Here is a 19,981-nt window from a genome sequence, read left to right as displayed (position 1 = left end):
GGTGTCGTTCATTCGGGAGTCACCGGCACACTCTTCTTCCCGTGCATCCAACCCCTTGTGTCACGGCAGAGCTGCGCACCCAGGCTGGGCAGGCTGTTGCTCCGGCCGGGAGGCCAGCTACGGACTCGGCTCGGCTTCCGCTCAAGGTTACAGAAGTTGCACTACATGAGTTCTGTTCTGGCCCCCCGTGTGGAAGCAGCTCCGTTGCCGTCCAGGTGCTTGATAAGCATACGCTTGGTGTCCCATTGACTTCTGGGAATGAACCAGGAGCCCCGAGGGAGTAGGAGTCTTCTGTGCCCCTTACTGCTTCTCCCAGACTGGGATCCCCGGAACCTAGAATCCATGATTCTTGGCACATAGTAGGCACTCAGATTCTGGTTGGACTGTTGTATGGACCCCAAGGGAAGCCCTAAAGAGCAAAACAGGATGACCTAATATAACACATCCTGGCCCCTCCCCTAGACCTCTCTGCCTCTGAGAAATACCCAGAAGCTTCTCAGGGAGGCACTTGCCAGCCCAGGCACTCAGGGGCAGCTCCGGCCCCTGCCTCCTGTCATCAGCATAATGCATCCATATCTACAATATGGCAAATTTCATATCCTCCCACCCTCTTTCCCTGCATTATTGATGGGCTATGCACTTTTAAAAAAATCAATTAGATCAGGGTGTGGAACTGGAATCAAAAGAAAAGGGAGGCCTTTAAAAGTCCGCTCTTCTTGTTTCTGCTGTTTTGAATAGGAGCAGATAAAGCTTCCCCTCTGGTTTGAATAAGTCAAGCCCAGGGCTAGGTTGGCCGTGATTGGCCAGCACTGGGAAAATTAGGTTAAGATGCAAACACAAGCAAATATAACCCGGAGTCTGTGCAGCCATTGCTAAGCTAAGGCAGCAGGAGCTGGCGCCTCCCGCCCCGGAGTGGTTCTCTGGATACCGCCTGGAAACCCGGTGGGAGCCCGGCCGGAGAGCAGGCAAGGTAAGGTCGGCCTGGTGCGTGGGTGCACATCACTAGAGCAATCCTACTGAACTCGGAAGGAAGAGCAGATTGAAATTTCTGTGCCTTTGTCTTCTTGCATGAGGCTTTTAAAAGATTCAACCAGGAGTTTGTAACCAGTTGTGCAAACGTCCCGCTGAGCAGTGAAAGCCCTTTTTTAGAAACCACTGAACAGATAGGGCACCTTTTCAAAAGCTGGGAAATAAGGAGACTGCCTCATCCACCTACCTCAGAAAGATGGAGTTTGGGGCAAGGCACGGGTCAGAAGGGGCCTGGGCTTGGAGTCCACTCACGGGGCTCTCTGGAAGAGTGAAGGGCCACTGGCTGCTTGCCTGGGGTTTCAAACCCGCATCCCACCCTGCGGTGCGGTTTCTGCGGTGCCGGTGCCGAATTAACAGACTTGGGGAAGAGGGACGATGAAGCTGAGCTTTGGGGGACTTCAGTGTCACAAACGCAGTCATTTTCTGGGTGCTCCAGTGTGGCAGGAAGTCCCTGCTTTGAGCGTGTCCTCTCCTTGGTTGGTGGGCCCTGGCCCCGGAGCTCCTTCCCCATCGATCGCTAAGTCCCTGCTGGGAAATAGGACGGCTTTTGGCCTCTGAGAGTCATGGCCCGAGGTAATGCCAGTTGGTTTGCTTTTACCAGGTTGAAACTTTTCAGTTTTCAAGAAATGAATTCATTGGCCCTCATCCCCTTCCCCTCCTTGGGTCACGGCATTTGCCTTCAGTGAATGAAATCTAGGGTCTGAAAAAAAACCTGAACAAATATTTCCTGGCAGCACAGGGCAGGCGGGTGGGGCAGCAGGAGTCAGCAAATTAAATCCTCAAACACTGGCTGCTCCGAGTGGCCGCCCTGCTTTGGTCTTGCTACAGCAGTACACAAAGGGAGTCTGGGTTTTTGTTTTGCCAAAGCCCATGTTAGATAATGGCACAAACTCTCCAAACCTGGCTTCATCCACCGAGGGTGGAAGGGCCAGACACGCTCCTCAACGAGAGCGAGATGCCCCACACGGCCTTTCTGGGTGGGTTGTGCTTTTGGGTTTGTTTGTTTTTCTTTATGCAAATCCATCTTTTTTCCTTTGCCTCTTGAGAGCATTCATCAGTTATAGGTATTATCCGAATGCAAGCTCCTTGAGAGCAAGAACCAGGCGGGCATTTCACGTATATACGAGGCCCCAGGTGAGCTCGGGTGTGTGTAAACACCGATAATCCAAGAGGTGCCTTGAATCCAGACGGTACCCCCTTGGCCCTCACCTCACGGCTTCCTCCTCCTCCCACCCCGCCCTGTGGGCGGCCGTGGGAGGGGACAGGGAGGGCCTGGGTGGGGGGACACCCAGCCCTTCCCCCTGGCACCCCCAACTCCGCAGTCGGGGGACAAACGCAAGATGGGCTGTTTGAGTATAGGATAGCTTACCTGAAAGGGAAAAGTCTGGAAAGGCAAAGCCCAGAGGAGAAGTCGACACGCTGACCGAGCAGAGGACCTGGCAAGTGAGGGCTCTGGGCAGAGCCGACGGATGACAGAGAAGGCCGCAGTCACACTTGTGTATGACACTTGGGGATGTGTCACACTTGGGAACGTTCGGGCCTCAGCTCAGCGTAGGAAGGGCGGCAGGACCTCAGCGAACCCAAAGCGCAGGGTGTAGGGCCAGACATGGATTTGGCTGCCGTGCGTGACGCCGGGCAGGTTACTGAACCTCTCAAGCCTCAACCCGCCTACGATGTGCGATGAAAATGTACTCAGTTCATAGAATCCGATGACAAAGTGACCCCGCCAGGGCCTGCCGCATTTACCAGCCCTTAGCAGGTGACCGGGCTGCCACCAGGGCTCCTGACCCTCTCGGGCGCACGTGGGAACCTGGGCAGGTCATTGCCCCGTCGCCGCGGAGCCGTGCAGGCGCCCCGAGGATGCTGCAGGGTGGCCCACAGGAGATAGGACAGGACTTAGGGGAAAGCCGCAGGGATGCCGGCCGCCACCGGCGTCACCTCCCTGGCTGTGTCGGTGTTGCAGGCCCAGGAACGCGAGCGCCATGTCTCTGAGCAGCGCCTTCAGGGCTGTGGGCAACGACCCTGGGCTCATCACCTGGAGGATAGAGGTGAGCTGGCTGGGGCGGCCCCCTCCGCACTCGGGCCGGCCGGCGCTGGTCGCCCGGTCACCCCTGCACGCCTTCAGTCTCCTGCCTTTGGGAACGGCCAGGGGCGGCATCGGGGTCACCTTCTCCTACCCTTGACCCTGTCTGGGTACCCGAAGCAGGTGGTGGCAGGTGGAGGAAAGGATTTTAGCCTGGAGAGCGGGGCTCCAAGCGAAAGTCAGCTTGCCCTTTAGCCTGCCATCTGCTCAGTGAGTCTGCACTTGCAGGGAATGCCCTGGAGAAATGGGTGGGCCCCCCCACCCCCCCACCCCCCCCCAGACCGAGGACCCTGGCCGTTTCTGTCAGAAGAGGGAACCTTCTCCCGCAGGGCAGTCGTACCCCTGCAGTGGGAGGGGCAGGGTTACCGCGGAGATGGGGCACCGCGCCCCCCTCCCCTCCGGCCAGAGCCCCTGGGGCTCCCCCAGTCCCCTGCCAGCATCCGCTTCCCCTGGAAGGAGCCCCTGCCAGCATCCGCTTCTCCTGCTGAGGCCCAGGGAGAGTCGGCTTCAGGAAACCCTTAAGGCTCCCTGTTTATTTAGAAATAGGTACTAAGTCACATATACCAGCTACATGTGTGGTATATTTAACATTTTTACATGTAACACACACACTGTACGTAGAATATACACAGGTGTGACTGCAGGTTTAGGTCCCTTGGAGAGAGTGATGAAAATCCATATCAGGCCATGTGACTGGCTCTCCTGGGACAAGCCGCATGTGCAGGTGACACCTCAAGCTCCCCCCTGCACCCGAGTCCAGGCGCAGAGCCCCACACACTGCCCCCCCACGTGTCGCAGCCCCCAGCGCCCCCAGGTCAGGGCGCAGCGCAGTGCTGGAGGCTCGGCTGCGGGAGGTGAGGCCAGCAGGTAGGGGGCCACCAGGGTGAGGACAGGGCACTGTGCGACAGAGCTCAGCGGAAGCCGGAGGGGTGGCCCCGCTAATCCTGTGGCCAGCCACCCTGTGGGTCCCTGGGGACCCCAGCCCACCTATCCCCGCCCCCTGAGCCAGACGATGGAGACGACAGGGAGGCTGGCAGGTGGGGACTGGAATGCGGACGCTGCACCCCCCTTGTCCTTCCAGAAACTGGAGCTGGCGCTGGTACCCCTGAGCGCCCACGGGAACTTCTACGAGGGGGACTGCTACGTCATCCTCTCGGTGAGCACCAAGCCCCCGGGAGCACCAGCCCCTGCCCTGGGAGCCGCCGGCCCCTGGGTTCTTCCTCGGTGTGGAACAGAGCAGGCCTCGGTCTGACTCTCAGAGGCCACTCTTAGGGGATGGGCCTCAGCCTGAACCTCAGCGTAGCCTGCAAGCAGCATTTCCCCCTCCCGGGGCCCAGACCCCACATTAAAGTGCCATGGAGGGGGCCCCCCAGGTGGCCCCACTATTGAGTGTCTGTCTCCGGCCCGGGGTGTGATCCGAGGGTCCGGGGATCGAGGCCCGCATCAGGCTCCCCATGTGGAGCCTGCTTCTCCTCCCCCTGCCTGTGTCTCTGCCTCTGTGTGTGTTTCTCATGAATAAATAAATAAAATCTTTAAAAAAAAAAAAAAGAAAGAAAGAAAGAACAGTAAAGTGCTGTGGAGGAAGGCCAGATAAATACCAGGCCGGCCTCCAGGGCTCGTCCTAGCTGAGGAGACACTGGCCACGGATCAGGGCGGCGGGAGCACGGTAAGGCCGCAGCCCAGCTTGGGAAAGGCCCTCCCCGGGCTCACGCAGCTGGATGGCTGCAAGCTGTCGGCGTCCCCGAACGTGGGAGGACCGTGAGGGCTGCCCAGGGGCGCTGCGCAGCGAGAGGCCCAGGCCACCCACCCGGCCCGGCAGCCTGTGTTCTTCCCGCGGCGAGGGCCGGCGCCCGGGGCTGAGCCGGCCCCTGACCCCGTCTCCCTGGACGCCCAGACACGGAGAGCGGGCAGTCTCCTGTCCCAGGACATCCACTTCTGGATCGGCAAGGACTCCTCCCAGGATGAGCAGACGTGCGCGGCCATCTACAGCACGCAGCTCGATGACTACCTGGGGGGCAGCCCCGTGCAGCACCGCGAGGTCCAGTACCACGAGTCTGACACCTTCCACGGCTACTTCAAGCAGGGCATCATGTGAGTAGTGGCACCGGAGCCAGGGTCCGGATGGCAGGCTGCCAAACAGGAAAGCACGAGGGCCAAGTATAGGAAGAGCCAGGGAAATACAAACCCAAAAAAAAAACCACACAAAAAGGCTTTGGCACCTGCTATCAGAGTAGGGCGGATTAGAGAGCTGGGTGGAGGCGCCGTGGCAAGGCTTACGGGGAAACAGCCCAGTGCCCCACTGGGGGCAGCGAGGACAGCGCGCAGCCTGAGGAGCAGCCTGCTGCCACTGAGGCAGATCCCACCCCTGGGTGTGCAACTCAAGGGCTCCCCGTGCACCCAGGTCCGCGAGGGCGCATGAAGCAGAGTTCACAGCAGCATCACGAGTGGTGGCGCAAAGCTGTAGGCAACGTGAGTGCCCATCGCCGGGACAGGGGACAGGAAAAAATACTGCCATGAGTATGGGCAGCAGCCGCACGCAGGGGACCAGACACGGGTGCCCTGTGGACAGGTCTTTAAAACACGGGTACTTGGCGAACAAAGTGAGGGACAGACTTGAAACACATGACAATGCCAGTTTCTGTCTTTGGGGGATTTTTTGTTTTGTTTTTAAATACATGCCCGCAAAACAACGGGACACATTTAGCAGAATGAAAATAAAAGACAGCTGTCCGGCTGCTGGCAGGGCTGCGTGCGGAGCGGAGGCCGAGGGCGGGCACGCACCCGCGAAGGTGCCCGCGAACCTGCGAACAGGACAGGGGGCCTGAAAGGCCGGGGTGGTGGCGTCCCGGGAACTGAGGAGTCTAATTGCCTCGAGGCTTTGCACTTGAGATCGGAAACCAAGAGAGAAGCCCAGTGAGCCCGGGACTCCCAGGCTGGTCCCAGGCTAGCGCCCTGCACGGTGGCACTGGCCCTGACCGAGGACCCGCCGGGCACAGAGCCCCACAGGCTTCACATGTCCTTCAGTGCAGGACACCTGGGATGGAGGCGGGGTTGGGGTAAACTCCAGGGGCGCAGGGCCGATTCCCAGGGGGCTGCTCTCACGGCCACCATGTCACGAATGCTTCTGCTGCTGCCCCACTCATGCCCCTCTCCTTGTCACACGCTGATCTCCAGACAGTTGCTGGGACAAGACAAGCTTGTGCTATGGGGCCCTCCACGCTGCTGCACCCTCTGGAACCCCCGTCGTCTGTTTGTCGGTTCCTAGTCCTCTTCATATGTCAGCTTGACAGTCCCTCCTTCAGCGAGGACGGCCCTGACCACTCCGTCACCGCCACCTCCGTGGGCCTCCTTTCCCGCCGTCGCCCCTACGGGCAGGGGCTGCACCTGCCTAATTGCCAAGGGTCACCCGGGCCTAGCCCATCCGTAACTGGGTGCCCTTTGCATGTCCCCTCAGCTACAAGAAGGGGGGCGTGGCCTCTGGGATGAAGCACGTGGAGACCAACACCTATGACGTGAGGCGGCTGTTACACGTCAAGGGGAAAAGCCACATCAGGGCCACCGAGGTAAGTCCCGCCCACTGTCTGCTGGGCCCGGGGCTCCGGCCCTGGCACCCGAGGAGTCCCCCTCAACCAACGCCTGCTTCTCCCCTGCAGGTGGAGGTGAGCTGGGACAGCTTTAACCGGGGTGACGTCTTCTTGCTGGACCTTGGGAAGGTCATCATCCAGTGGAATGGCCCAGAGAGCAACAGCAGAGAGCGCCTGAAGGTGTGGCTCTTCCCAGGCTCGTCACCTTCCCCTCCACCTCGGGCCTGGTCGCCTGGTTGCCTGGTCGCGGGGCTTGTGCTCTCTCAGTTGCCTGTTGTGTCTTCTTCCCTCCCCACGGGGTCTTCCGGGAGCTGCGGAGACAGACCCCTGCCTCTGAGTGGAATCTGTTTCGGGGACAGGCAAAGTGCATAAGTCTGTGGCTCACCCCGGGGGTTTTGTTTGTTTTTAAGATTTTATTTATTTATTCATGAGAGACACAGGGAGAGAGGCAGAGACGCAGGCAGAGGGAGAAGCAGGCTCTGTGCAGGAAGCCTTATGCGGGACTCGATCCCAGGACTCCAGGATCACGCCCTGAGCCAAAGGCAGATGCTCAACCGCTGAGCCACCCAGGCATCCCTCACCCTGGGGTCCTAAGCCCCAGAACAACTCCTGTGTCTGGGGCCCAGCAGGGACCGAGTGCCTCCTTGGGCTTCTTGACAGGCCATGCTTCTGGCAAAGGACATTCGGGACAGGGAGCGAGGAGGCCGTGCTGAAATCGGCGTGATCGAGGGGGACAAGGAGGCAGCAAGTCCGGAGCTGGTGAAGGTCCTGCAGGACACCCTCGGCCGGCGCTCCATCATCAAGCCAGCCGTGCCCGATGAGCTCATAGATCAGCAGCAGAATTCAAGCATCGTGCTGTATCAGTGAGTAACTAAACCTGGCTGCTGCTTGGAAGCTGGGGCAGGGGGATGCCGTCCCCTAGAAAACCAAGCACCTGTGCCTGCCTCCTGGTTTGGGTACAGACAGGCGTCTGGCTTTCTTTTAACCCTTTTCAAATGCGGCTTTTAGAAGGAGCTCGGTGTTCCCCGCTCAAGGGGGGCAGCTACAGTCCCTCCTTGTCAGCAGCCCTCCCCGGTCTCTTGAGGAGACCCTTCCTTTACCTGGGTCCATACCCACCTGGGGAAGTGGAGGAGCTGGTGTTCGGGAGACAGGCGCATCGAAGTCCCCTCTCGAGAACCCAGGCCACTGCATTCCTGTCTGCATTCAAGCTGCACCTGCCCGAGGAGGTCAAACGTTACCCAGAGGCGCCACCCGAAAACAAAGCAGGCAAAATAGCCAAAGGACTACAAGACGCTTTATAGAAGACCAGGCCCAGGCTAATTCCTCCCCTTTTCCAGTGTCTCAGACGCTGCTGGGCAGCTGGCGGTCACCGAGGTAGCAGCAAGGCCACTGGTGCAGGACCTCCTGAACCATGACGTGAGTGGAGCTAGGCAGGGCGGGCCTTCCGGGGCCAGACCTGGCTTCTGGGACCTTCCTGAGGGTGCCGAGCGCCAGTAACCACTTCTGTCCCTGGCTGCTTCAGGACTGCTACATCTTAGACCAGAGCGGAACCAAGATCTATGTGTGGAAAGGAAGAGGAGCCACAAAGACCGAAAAGCAGATGGCCATGTCGAAAGCCCTGGTAGGAGCCCCAGGCCCGGCACCACCCTGTCCCAAACGGCCCATCCGCAGCGCTTCAGAGGTGTCCAGAGAGCCAGACGGGGTGCTCGAGCTCCTGGCATCACAGTTACACACTCGGCTAGAGTCAGACGACCTGGGAGTGAATCCGGGGTTAACATACATCTCCTGGGGTGGTTCTGAGGATTCGGGAACATTCGTAAGGTGCTTAGAACAACATCTGGCCCCTACACCTGCTCAGTAAACACGGCTGCTGCTATGGGAGGGGATAGCACGGTCCACGGCCCTGTCCTCTGGGATCTTACGATGTCTTCCAGACCCGTGTAGACGAACCCAGGGGGATGCGCTTACAAAGCAAAACGGGACACGAAATCAGTGGGGTACGTGCATGCTGCAGGAACACAGTAGAGAGGATCTTGCAAAAACACGAGAAAAATAGTCAAAATCATGACAGGCCAACCAAGAGATGCGAAAATGGCCCCTCAGTCCTTAGCTTGAGGCAGGTAACTGGGTCCCTAGACGTCAGCGAGTTGGCATTTGACTCTGACTTCAGAAGGGAGCAACCCCCCCCCCCAGCTTCAAGGGGTGAGTCACCAGGTGGGCAGAGCACCCGGCGCCCGCCCCCACTGACCTGCCTTAGGGGGCGGGGGGGTCTGCAGAGCTTCATCCAGATGAAGGGCTACCCTGGCAGCACCAACGTGGAGACCATCAACGACGGTGCTGAGTCGGCCATGTTCAAGCAATTGTTCCAGAAGTGGTCCGTGAAGGACCAGGCCGTGGGCCTGGGGAAGACGTTTGGTGCTGGCAAGATCGGTGAGGCTGCTCCCCAGACCGCCTTCCGCCTTCCCGCTGCTGGGGCTCTAGAAGGGCAGCCACGGATGCTTTCCACTCACTTGGCTTCTCCCAACCCCTTCCCTGCAGCTAAAGTTTTCCAGGATAAATTTGACGTGACTGTGCTGCACAGCAAGCCAGAGGTAGCTGCCCAGGAAAGAATGGTGGATGATGGCAATGGAAAGGTTGAGGTAGGTCAGTGATTCACACCCCAGGCCCGCAGCCCCGGCTCTCCCAGCTGTTCCGCTGGAGAAGAGGGAGCCGGGGACTCTGGTCTGCTCGGCTTTCCGTCCCCCGCTGGCGACCTCAGCAGTAGTCCCTTAGAGGTGTCCGCAGTGTGCAAAGCGGTCCCACCTTCCCTCGGGGAAGTGGAAGGCTGCTACCCTCGTGTGCTATCAATAGCTCACCCGGCAGATATATTCAAATCAGCTCAGAGCCCTGATGGGGATGCACCTGAGCAGGAATGATCCAGTTCTTCTCAGGATTCAAATCATGCAAATAGGATAAGCCCCCACCCGCTGGGCGAGAGCCAGAGAGGGAGGGTGTACTTGGGGTGGCTGTTGGTGCCTTACCCACCTGGATTCTCTGCTAAGCGTGGCCCTTCAGGCAGCTGGAACCCCATCTCTGGGAAACTGTGTCTCCTTCTGTGTCTAGGTCTGGAGAATTGAGAACCTGGAGCTGGTCCCCGTGGAGCGTCAGTGGTACGGCTTCTTTTACGGGGGAGACTGCTACCTGGTTCTATACACGTATGAGATGAGCGGGAAGCCACATTACATCTTGTACATCTGGCAGGTAGGCCTGAAGCAGGCTCTTAGCTTTGGATCTTGACGCCTCCTCCGGCCACAGAGTGGGGGCAAGGGGTAGCAGGGACCATCCCTCCCCTGTAACCCCTGCAGGGCCGCCACGCCTCCAAGGATGAGCTAGCGGCCTCGGCCTACCAGGCGGTGGAGGTGGATCGGCAATTTGACGGGGCGCCCGTACAGGTCCGCGTTACCATGGGGAAGGAGCCACGCCACTTCATGGCCATCTTCAAAGGGAGGCTGGTGATCTTTGAGGTGAGAACCCTCACACAAAATGACACCATGAGTGGGATCACTCAGATGAATAAGGCAACAGGAGGCCCCCATCTAGTGGGGAGGGATGGAGACCAGGCTTTGGGGGAGACGCAGCTTAATCTAGACGTTCTAATGCACCCCAGCTGCCTCAGGGCAAGACCAAACCACTGCCCAATGAGCCTTCAAGGTCCTTTCCTAACCTGACCCATAGTACCTCTGCAGGTGTGTTACCCTCAGAGCCCTAACTTACCGCACTGTAGTGAGGTGGGTCTCCTCATTAGACCTCACGTGGGCCGCATCATGCCCCCCGACCCCCCGGACGTGCTGCTCCGAATCCAAGTCCCACTTCTCCTGTGACGCCCGGGCTGAAGCACTAGCAGGAATGTTTAATGTCGTATGCTTGACATCACACAAGCCTGCGGTCAAGTCCTAGCCTTGCCACCTGTTAACCGGGTTGCTTAGGCTCAGTTTTCCCATCTCTACTGCAGGATAATAAATACCTATTTCAGGAGCACCTGGGTGGCTCAGTTAAGTGTCCAGCTCCTGATTTCAGCCCAGGTCATGATCTCGGGGTTGTGAGATTGAGCGCCCCCCGCCCCCGCCCGCCCAATCAGGCTCCGCACTCAGCAGGGAGTCTGCTTGTGATTCCCTTTCTCTCTGCCCCCTCCTCCCGTTCATGTGCTCATGTGCACACATCACATACTGTCTCTCTCAAATAAATAACTCTTTAAAAATAAATAAATAGGGCAGCCCAGGTGGCTCAGCGGTTTAGCGCCGCCTTCAGCCCGGGGCGTGATCCTGGAGACCAGGGATCAAGTCCCACGTTGGCTCCCTGCATGGAGCCTGCTCCTCCCTCTGCCTCTGTGAGTGTGTGTGTGTGTGTGTGTGTGTGTGTGTGTGTGTGTGTGTCATGAATAAACAAATAAAATATTTTTTAAAAATAAAAATAAAAATAAATAAATACCTATTTCACAGTTATTCTGAGGCTCAATAGGCAAGGCACCCACCACAGAGTCTAGCATAAAATAAAAGTCTCAGAATGAGAGCTGATATTATTGGTGCCATACTTCCAGCTTACCTCACCTCTCCCGGTTGGCATGGAAGTTCCTCAAGGGCAGAAGCAGCGTTAAATTCCTCCATAATCTCTCCAGTGGCTTAGCCGGAGCTCTGTTCACCTGGTGCTCCTTAGAACCAGATTCAGCTTTTCTCCTTCTCGCTAGGGTGGGACTTCCAGAACGGGAAATGCTGAGCCCGATCCTCCAGTAAGACTCTTCCAGATTCAAGGAAACGACAAATCTAACACCAAAGCGGTGGAGGTTCCAGCCTATGCCTCCTCCCTAAACTCTAATGATGTCTTTCTGCTGCGGACCCAGGGAGAGCACTACCTGTGGTACGGCAAGGTAAGACAGCTGGGCCTGGCGGTCACACCAGCCCCTTGGAGCCCAGCCCTGTGCCCACCTGCCTGTCAGCAAGGGCAAAGCCACTAAAACGTAGGCTGGAGCAGTCCTCATAAAGATGAGCCTTTTCCTAAAGGATCTTCAAAGGAACTGCTGGTGTTCCCCACAATTAGAAACCCACTGACACCATTGCCCACACCCAAGAGACTCCATAAACCACACAGATGGAGGCCAGATAAGTCGATCTTTCCAGCCTGGTGGATTGCATAGGACAGGCTTCAACCTCAAACACAAGCACTAAAAATATGATTTTGTCAATTCAGAGGCCTCTACGTTAAAAAGCCCTAAAACCGTTTTTACAAAGGAGAACTGAACAGGAAAAGTGCTCAGTACCACAGTCCTCAGGGCAATGCAGGTGAAAACCAGAGATGCCCCCACAAGCCTCGCAGAAAGGCTAAAAAAAATTGGCAGTATCAGTTGCATCCTACTGTATGCAGAACAACAGGAACTCGCGCTCATTGCTGGTGGGGACGCAAATACAGACTTTGGGAAACGATTGGACGGTTTCCTTATAAAGCACACACCTGTGAGGCAGCAATCCCACGCCATGTGAGATAAAAAACTACCTTGACACAAATACAGACAGCACCTTTATTCATAATCACCAAAAATGGGAACCAATTCAACTGATGACTGAAAAAGCCGCGGTATATTCATACAGTAGGATGCTACTCAGTGCACAGAGAAGAAAAGCTGTTGATCCTCACAGCAAGGTTGAATCCCAGGGACTGTGCCAAGTGGAGGCAGTCAGTGGCAAAGGCTGTATGTACGTGACTCCATTTATAACATGCTGGAAAAGGCAAAGCTGTAGTGACAGAGAACACGGTGGCGGTTGCCAGAGGTGAAGGATTTGGGGAGGGTCTGGCCACAGCGGGGTAGCCCCAGGGAATGTTCTGCAGGGCCCAGGCAATGCTCTGTGTCTTCATTTTGATGATGGTAATGTGATTCTACGTGTTTGTCAAGACTCGTAGAACCCAAAAAGTGGATTTTCTCGAATGTAATTGAAAGAATACATTTACATTTTTTCTCTTAAAAAAAAAAAAAATCAGGGATCCCTGGGTGGCGCAGCGGTTTAGCGCCTGCCTTTGGCCCAGGGCGCGATCCTGGAGACCCGGGATCGAATCCCACGTCGGGCTCCCGGTGCATGGAGCCTGCTTCTCCCTCTGCCTGTGTCTCTGCCTGTCTCGCTCTCTCTCTGTGACTATCATAAATAAATAAAAAATTAAAAAAAAAATCAAAAGTAGGTGCTACAGTTCCAACTGACGCTTGTGCTCTCCTCACCCCGCTCTCAGGGGTCCAGTGGGGATGAGCGGGCAATGGCTAAGGAGCTGGCCAGCTTTCTCTGCGAGGGCACCGAGGACACGGTGGCCGAGGGCCAGGAGCCGGCTGAGTTCTGGGACCTGCTGGGAGGGAAGACTGCCTATGCCAACGACAAAAGGTATGGGACACGAAGGCCCCTCCGGGCTCCCCCTGCCGCCCAGTCTTGTGAACTGTGCAAGTCTGAGATGCCTTTCAGTTTTATTTTATTTTTATTTATTTATTTATTTTTTTGCCTTTCAGTTTTAAAAACGTGGTTTCTTTTTTTTAATAAAAAAATAAATAAAATAATAATAAATAATAAAATAAATAAAATAAAATAATAAAATAAAATAAAATCGTGGTTTCTTCATGAACCACTGAACTCTACTCCTGAAACCAATATCAAACTATATGTCAACTAACTAGAATTTAAACTTAACAAAAAAACATGATTTCTAAGTAGCTCAGTTCCTCTAAATAGACTGTATTGCAGACTACAGCAGGAAATCCTGGATGTGGAGCCTCGTCTCTTTGAATGTTCCAATAAGACTGGGCGCTTCCTCGTCACTGAGATCACAGACTTCACCCAGGATGACCTGAACCCAGGTGATGTGATGCTTCTGGATACCTGGGACCAGGTAAGACACAGCCAGAGAGCTTGAACAAGTGACAAAGAGACAAAGACACCCCCCGTCTGCCCCTGCCAAATGTAGCCCTGGCCCATCCCCAAGTCAACCAAACACCCGTCCGTGGTAACCCCACTTTTCACCAGGGATGGAGAGAACAGGTGTCGTTTAAAAGTGACCACCTTGGGAAGTTCCCCATCTTGCCTTGGGAAAAGCAGTCCATCGTATCATCCCACACGTTTTTTTCCTAGGATCGACAGCAGCAGGCTCCACACTCAGATGCAGGCCTCATAGGGAATACAGGGCTGTAAAGGGGATATCTTCAAGGCAGCCCCTCCCCAACAGCCTTTTTTCTTCAGCTTAGAAAACATAGTCAGCACTTCCTCTGTGCCAGTCAGTGTGCTAGGTGCAGTGTCACCCAGGTGAGGGGCCCTTGATCGCAGAGTTTACAGGCTAAAGGTGGAGCTGGACATAGAAACACCATTTTACTATGATGGAGCTATGGGGCCATGGGGGCACAAATTAGGAGCACCCAACACCGTCTGGGGGTTCAGAGAAGACTTCCTGGAGGAGATGGCTCCCAGGCTGAATCTCGGGATCAGTGGGCATTACTCAGGTAGGGAGAGCATCCTGGGCAAAGGAAACAGCACCAGTAAAAAGCAAGGCATGGAATAGTAGTCTAGTATACAGGGAACTACCCGCAGCATCATGAGACCATGAGATAGAGTAAAGGAGTTAGAGACGAAGCTAAGAAGTAGGAATGGGCCTTACCTACCTTGCCAAGTTTGAATTTTATCCTGGAAAGCTACTGGAATTGAAGCAGATTAGTGACATGGTCACTGTGCTTTCAATGGATTACTTGGCAAAGTGTAAGACAGGAGGGATGGGGGGAAAGGACAGAGAATGTGTGCTGGGAGGCCAGTCAGGGGAGCATCGTAACCGTCCAGTAAGAGTCAGCAGGGGCTGCACAGGGGAGGGGGGCGGGGGGGTGCACAGGAGGCAGACGGCGGCCTTGCTCACTCGCTGGATACAGGTGCATATAGGGACTGCCGGGCACTGCCCTAGTGACCAGGGGGATGCCATTCACCAAGAACGGAGACAGACATAGTCCAGAAAAGCAGAGCTACGCTGGGGAGATGTTCTATGTGAGGTTCCTAGAGGCAGCCGCGAGGGGACATCCTGCAAGAAGTTGGGTTCAGGAAGCTGAAGTTCAGCGAGCGCTCAGGACTAGAAATGTAGATTTAGGAGATACAGGTGTAATTAAAATCACAAATACCGGGACCCCTGGGTGGCTCAGCGGTTGAGCTTCTGCCTTCAGCCCAGGTGTGATCCTGGAGTCCAGGGATCGAGTCCCACGTCGGGCTCCCAGCAGGGAGCCTGCCTCTCCCTCTGCCTGTGTCTCTGCCTCTCTCTCTCATGAATAAATAAAATCTTTAAAAAAAAAATCACAAATACCCAGCTCAGTCTGGGAAAGCTTTTCTGCTGAATGGATGAGGCTAGGTAAGTGCCATGAGGCTGTGATGCACTGAGGGCGAAAGAACAGGACTCAGTCCTAGATGCAAACCCATTCATCCTGCATCTCTCCCGCGACAGGTGTTCCTGTGGATTGGGGCTGAGGCCAACGCCACGGAGAAGGAGAGAGCCCTCTCTACGGCCCAGGAGTACCTGCACACTCACCCCAGTGGCCGGGACGCTGACACAGCCATCCTGATCATAAAACAGGGCTTTGAGCCTCCCATCTTCACGGGCTGGTTCTTGGCCTGGGACCCTCATATGTGGAGTGTAAGAACAAGTGCAGAGAACGGGGGAGACCTGCCTACGGCCCAGCGGCTCAGCACGAATAGCTCAGTGGGAAGGGGGTACTGACTCAGGGGCTGGGTGAATCCGGGACCACGTTTCCCTCGCCCCCTCTCCACTCCCGCTTTTGACTTTCCGTCTCTTTTCCACCCGCCACGGCTCTAAGTCCGGTTAGAGAATTCACGGCTCAGGTCAGGCACAAGCAGCGTGGGGAAGTGATAAACGGTCTCCTTTTTGAGCTTTACAGCCACCCTGACGGCTGGGGCAAACGTCGTTTCCCGTGTTAAAAATGAGGAAGTTCAGAGGAGAGAGGATTGGTCTAAAGTCACATTTGACCCGTAGGAAGGAGCCAGGGTTTTCTGACTCCTAGTCAACTGCTGTGTCTCCTTCGGTCTCGCACCGATTGGGGAACACCAGCAAAGGGTTTTTACTAATCTGAGGGTGTTTCCTAATCCACACCGTGTGTCGGTCCCGTCCAGCCTGGCATGGGCCCAGAAGAAGGGACTTTCATTCCTGCTTATCCCTGTGTCTTCCGATTCTCTGGCTTCTTTGCTGTCCTCAAGGGTAGGTTAGCCCTGAGATGTCCCTCCCTGCCTACGCAGCACCTCGTCCTGTTTTCTCTTTGTTTCAGGCAGGGAAATCATACGAACAATTAAAAGAAGAGCTGGGAGATGCTGCTGCAATCACAAGAATCACGGCCGTGAGTTGGGTTTGCTTGTGGAGAAGCAAGCCAGAGGGGCAACCGTAAATGCTCCAGACACCAAATGGGCGAAACCCTATCATGCCCTTCTTAGCATCACTCTAGTGGTCTACTTTGATTTAAGATCGTTTTAATCAATAGAAAAGCAGGTCTGAAAGCCAAGTTCCTCATTTTACAGCCTTCTAGAACCTAGAATGACTTGCTGGTTAAAAAAAAAAAAAACATTTTTAAATATAAATATTGGGAGTTTTGACCTATGAATCGCTTAGTAGTACAGACTGAGCCCCTAGCCCCTAATGTGATAGAATTAGGAGGCAAGTAGGTCATGAGTGTGGAACCCTCAGGAATGGGATTAGTGCCCTCAAAGGAAGAGCTACAAGGGTTTGCTCTCTCGCCCTCTGCCGTGTGAGGACACAATGGGAAAAAGCCATCCACAGGCCAGGAAGCGGGCTCTCACCAGACCCAGGATTTGCAGACACCTTGATCTTGAACTACGAGAAATAAATGTTTGTTGTTTAAGGTAAAAAACAAACAAAAACTACAAAACCAAAAACTAATTTTATTATTCTATCATTTAGGACAGATTAAGTTGACTGGCAGCATTTTTCATAAATAATAAGCTTCTAACCCAAATGACATGCTTACCAGTTTCTGACAGTGAAGTCCATAAAAACTCAGGCCATCACCCCTAGTTTAAGGGTGAAAAGAAGTGGAACCTCCAGCCAGGAATCCAACAGCTCTTTAACATCAGGATGAGTGCATGGTAGTGGGTGTCCAAACCATCTGCAGTCCTCCCCTCTGTGCTCTACATATTCAAAATTCCAGAGCTAATAGCGATGTCGTATCTTTAAAACGCATTTAAAAACAGTGTGACTTCAATCTGAAGTCATTTAAAGGCTGGAAATGTAGAGAATAAATACAAGTGCCAAAAGAAAGTATGTGATCACAGCATTTAAATGAGATTTCAGCACAGCGTGAAGCCAAACTGGCTACATAGGAATCTACCCTGGACTCATGAATCAGCTTTCCCAAGGAGGACCCCAAATCTGAATATTTTAGATTCCCAGATGATGCTGTCACGCAGCCAGCTTTAGGGACCACTGTTCTAAAAGATGACCACAAAGGGTGCCACGCTATAAGCCAAAATATTAAGTATTATACGCACGGAACTTCAACTGCATAGACCCCGAACGGTCTTTTATCCTGTCTACATTCTTATCTTACGTAGGACATGAGGAATGCAACCCTCTCCCTGAATTCTGAGCTGAAGTATTACCCTATAGAAGTTCTGCTGAAAAACCAGAATCAGGAGCTGCCTGAGGACGTGAACCCTGCCAAAAAGGAGGTGAGTGGCTAAAGGGACTGTCAGGAGAGTGACGCGCTCCATGAGCAAGGCACCTGTACGCGGCCTAGGACAGCTCTGGGACACCGTAGGCCCCTCAGCGGACCTCTGAGCTTCCCAGTAGCTCCAGACAAAAGCCCAGGACTCCTCCTCCCACATCCGTCCGTCAGCCTCTGTCCACTCCTCCCCGTCCCTCCGCTGCCCAGCAATCCTGGACTATTACAAGTATCCCCCACTGCCCCCTCGCCAGTAACCATCAATAGGCTTTTTTATAACAGACAACGCTGTTGTGTAGAACACCTCAGATGGCTTCCCAAGGCAACAGAAGAATCCAGAATCCTTTCTGTGGCCGCCGTGGCTCTTCACAACCTGGCCCACGCTCACCCGACTCCATCTCCTACCCCGCTGCCCTCTTCATTCTGCTGCCTCTAGCCAGGGGCTCCCTTTCGGTCTCAAAAGCGCTCTTTCCAGCCTTTGACCTTTCACACTTGCTACTTCCCCCCTGAGAAACCTTTCTTCTCTCAGGTCATCACAGGGCCAGCGCCCCCTCGCTGTTGGGTCTCCCTGAGAATAGCCACCTCCCCGGGAAGGCCCCGCCTGACCGCCCTCGAACACTGCTTAGGAGCAAGGACCTTCTCTGTCTTGCTCACCACCATTCTCTGCTTTCAGGACCTAAAATGAGTGCCTGGCAGATAGAGGCCCTCTTCACATTTTGGTTGAATGATTTAACACTTTAATGTTGAAGGAATTCACTTATTTTCCCCTTGAAGGAATTGATGTGGGAAGGGTCTCTGGGGTTTCCACCATGTCTTATCTAGCCAGCTCTTACGGATCTGGACTGCAACTTTCTTGACAACAGAGGCCATCTCTTAAGAATTTTACTCAGAATATTCAGTAAGCATCAATAAATAAATGTTAGGAGAATTTTATGCTCTGAACAAGATCCACTTGATTTTGCATTTGAAAATGTGTGGATTGAGACGCCTGGGTGGTTCAGTGGCTTAAGTGGCTCTTGGTTTCTGCTCAGGTCATGATCTCAGGTTCCTGGGATCGAGCCCCATGTTGGGCTCCCCATAAGGGAGCCTGCTTGTCTCCCTCTCTCTCTGCCCCTGCCATGCTCGCACACTCTCATAAATTAAAAAAAAAAAAGTCTGGATAAAAATGGTTGGTAAGGTCATGAGGCAAGGAAAACCAGCACTCGATTTAGTTCTCCATTCAGCCAAAACCTAATGTCTAGAATTCATCACATATAACCCAGTTCTTGTTCTTCCGGCAAAAAAATTGGTGCTGGGTGGGACCCTGAGAACAGCAAACCCAGTTGGCTTCTGCTCAGGCCAAAATGGGAGTCCACAACCCAAGAACCCTCCAATGAATAATTTAAGTCCACTACAGACTCTGAAAAATTCATCCTTCTTCTCTCTTCAAAGACACTCTCTTGGCTCTCCCCTCCCCACCTCTGTTGGCATTGGTGGGTGCCATGTTGTCCTCCTAACTAGAGACTTTGTCTTCTCTCTTAGAATTACCTCTCTGAACAGGATTTTATTTCTGTGTTTGGCATCACAAGAGGGCAATTTGCTGCTCTGCCTGGCTGGAAGCAGCTCCAAATGAAGAAAGAAAAGGGGCTTTTCTAAGGCAAGAAGCTCCATGCCTATCACGAGACCACAGAAGACAGCTGATCGTGCCAATAACAGGAAAAAATTTATCTACCAATTTTGCCTAATAATTGCTACTTAGATACAAGGAGGTCTGCAAATCACGGCATGTTCTCCATCCTCATCCCTGCATTCCTTAGTTGTTATATACCTAATATGTTAACTACCTACTTTTCAATTTTTGTGACCTTTGGGCTTAAAGTCTCAGCAGAAGCACTACAGTTGCATGAATCCAGAGCAGTCAGAGGAAAAAGAAAATAACTAAGTTTAAAGTATTTAATAATGGGACAAGGATGTGAGTCTGTTTTAAATTGTAAGATCATGAGCAGCCCGGGTGGCTCAGCGGTTTAGCGCCACTTTCAGCCCAGGGCATGATCCTGGAGACCTGGGATGGAGTCCCACGTCCGGCTCCCTGCGTGGAGCCTGCTTCTCCCTCTGCCTGTGTCTCTGCCTCTCTCTCTATCTCTCATGAATAAATAAATAAATAAATAGTAAGATCACTATATCCAGAATCTATTTGACCCACCAATCACTGAAGCTATTTCCATATATACCCCAGGGGCAAAATCAAAATGCCGAGAGCTGTACTTGCCAGAGATTTTTTTACTTTTCAAATAAAGATATCTGTATGAGCAAACGGGAGTTCTCTTCAGTATCCGGGGTTTGCCTGTTAACGGTATTTTGTTACATTGGGAGAAACGTCTCTGTACTGGGGTAGTTAAGAGGCCCTGCTGAGTGAGTTCTCTGGATAACTGGGCCACCGGTGAGACCTGTTTCTGGCACAACAATGCCAAAATGTGCCTCACAGCTGTCCAGGAAACCTCAGGCCCCACCCACCTCCACCCCGTCATCCAAAAGAGAAACAGGGCCATGTGTTATTAATTTCAGTCATGAGGCCAGAACCAGCGT

The 19,981-nt window shown here is 54.1% G+C and overlaps 1 protein-coding gene across 6 annotated transcripts; it reads left to right on the top strand.

The window, feature by feature from the left end:
• Positions 1–44: 44 nt before the first annotated feature.
• Positions 45–19,575, top strand: AVIL (advillin). 6 transcript variants are annotated; one of them, XM_072842991.1, is made up of 23 exons: positions 45–215; positions 739–970; positions 2,076–2,163; positions 2,993–3,077; positions 4,194–4,268; positions 5,007–5,203; positions 6,567–6,675; positions 6,766–6,876; positions 7,357–7,559; positions 8,034–8,112; positions 8,219–8,317; positions 8,631–8,693; positions 8,973–9,126; positions 9,235–9,335; positions 9,799–9,936; positions 10,041–10,199; positions 11,420–11,599; positions 12,949–13,094; positions 13,437–13,593; positions 15,175–15,363; positions 16,010–16,078; positions 17,307–17,423; positions 18,938–19,575. In XM_072842991.1, exons 4-23 carry the CDS (start codon positions 3,012–3,014, stop codon positions 19,049–19,051), a joined length of 2,526 nt encoding a protein of 841 aa, XP_072699092.1. In that variant the 5' UTR covers positions 45–215; positions 739–970; positions 2,076–2,163; positions 2,993–3,011; the 3' UTR covers positions 19,052–19,575. The 6 variants fall into 6 exon arrangements, with proteins under 6 accessions (XP_072699092.1, XP_072699095.1, XP_072699094.1 ...); XM_072842994.1 differs by having other exon boundaries at positions 128–970; positions 13,449–13,593; XM_072842993.1 differs by having other exon boundaries at positions 128–970.
• Positions 19,576–19,981: the final 406 nt, after the last annotated feature.

Source organism: Canis lupus, chromosome 11, assembly GCF_048164855.1.
Source record: "Canis lupus baileyi chromosome 11, mCanLup2.hap1, whole genome shotgun sequence".
Classification (NCBI taxonomy): Eukaryota; Metazoa; Chordata; class Mammalia; order Carnivora; family Canidae; genus Canis; species Canis lupus.
Note: the sequence above shows the minus strand (reverse complement) of the source record. Positions and strands in the feature narration are given on the sequence as shown.

What these genes read in the sequence shown, in the direction of transcription:
- AVIL (XM_072842991.1), top strand. Translation starts at nt 3,012, where the DNA reads ATGTCTCTGAGCAGCGCCTTCAGGGCTGTGGGCAACGACCCTGGGCTC. An exon ending in GGAGGCTGGTGATCTTTGAG is followed by an intron (nt 10,200 to 11,419) that starts GTGAGAACCCTC and finishes CCTTCTCGCTAG; the next exon opens with GGTGGGACTTCCAGAACGGG. An exon ending in GGGACCCTCATATGTGGAGT is followed by an intron (nt 15,364 to 16,009) that starts GTAAGAACAAGT and finishes TCTTTGTTTCAG; the next exon opens with GCAGGGAAATCATACGAACA.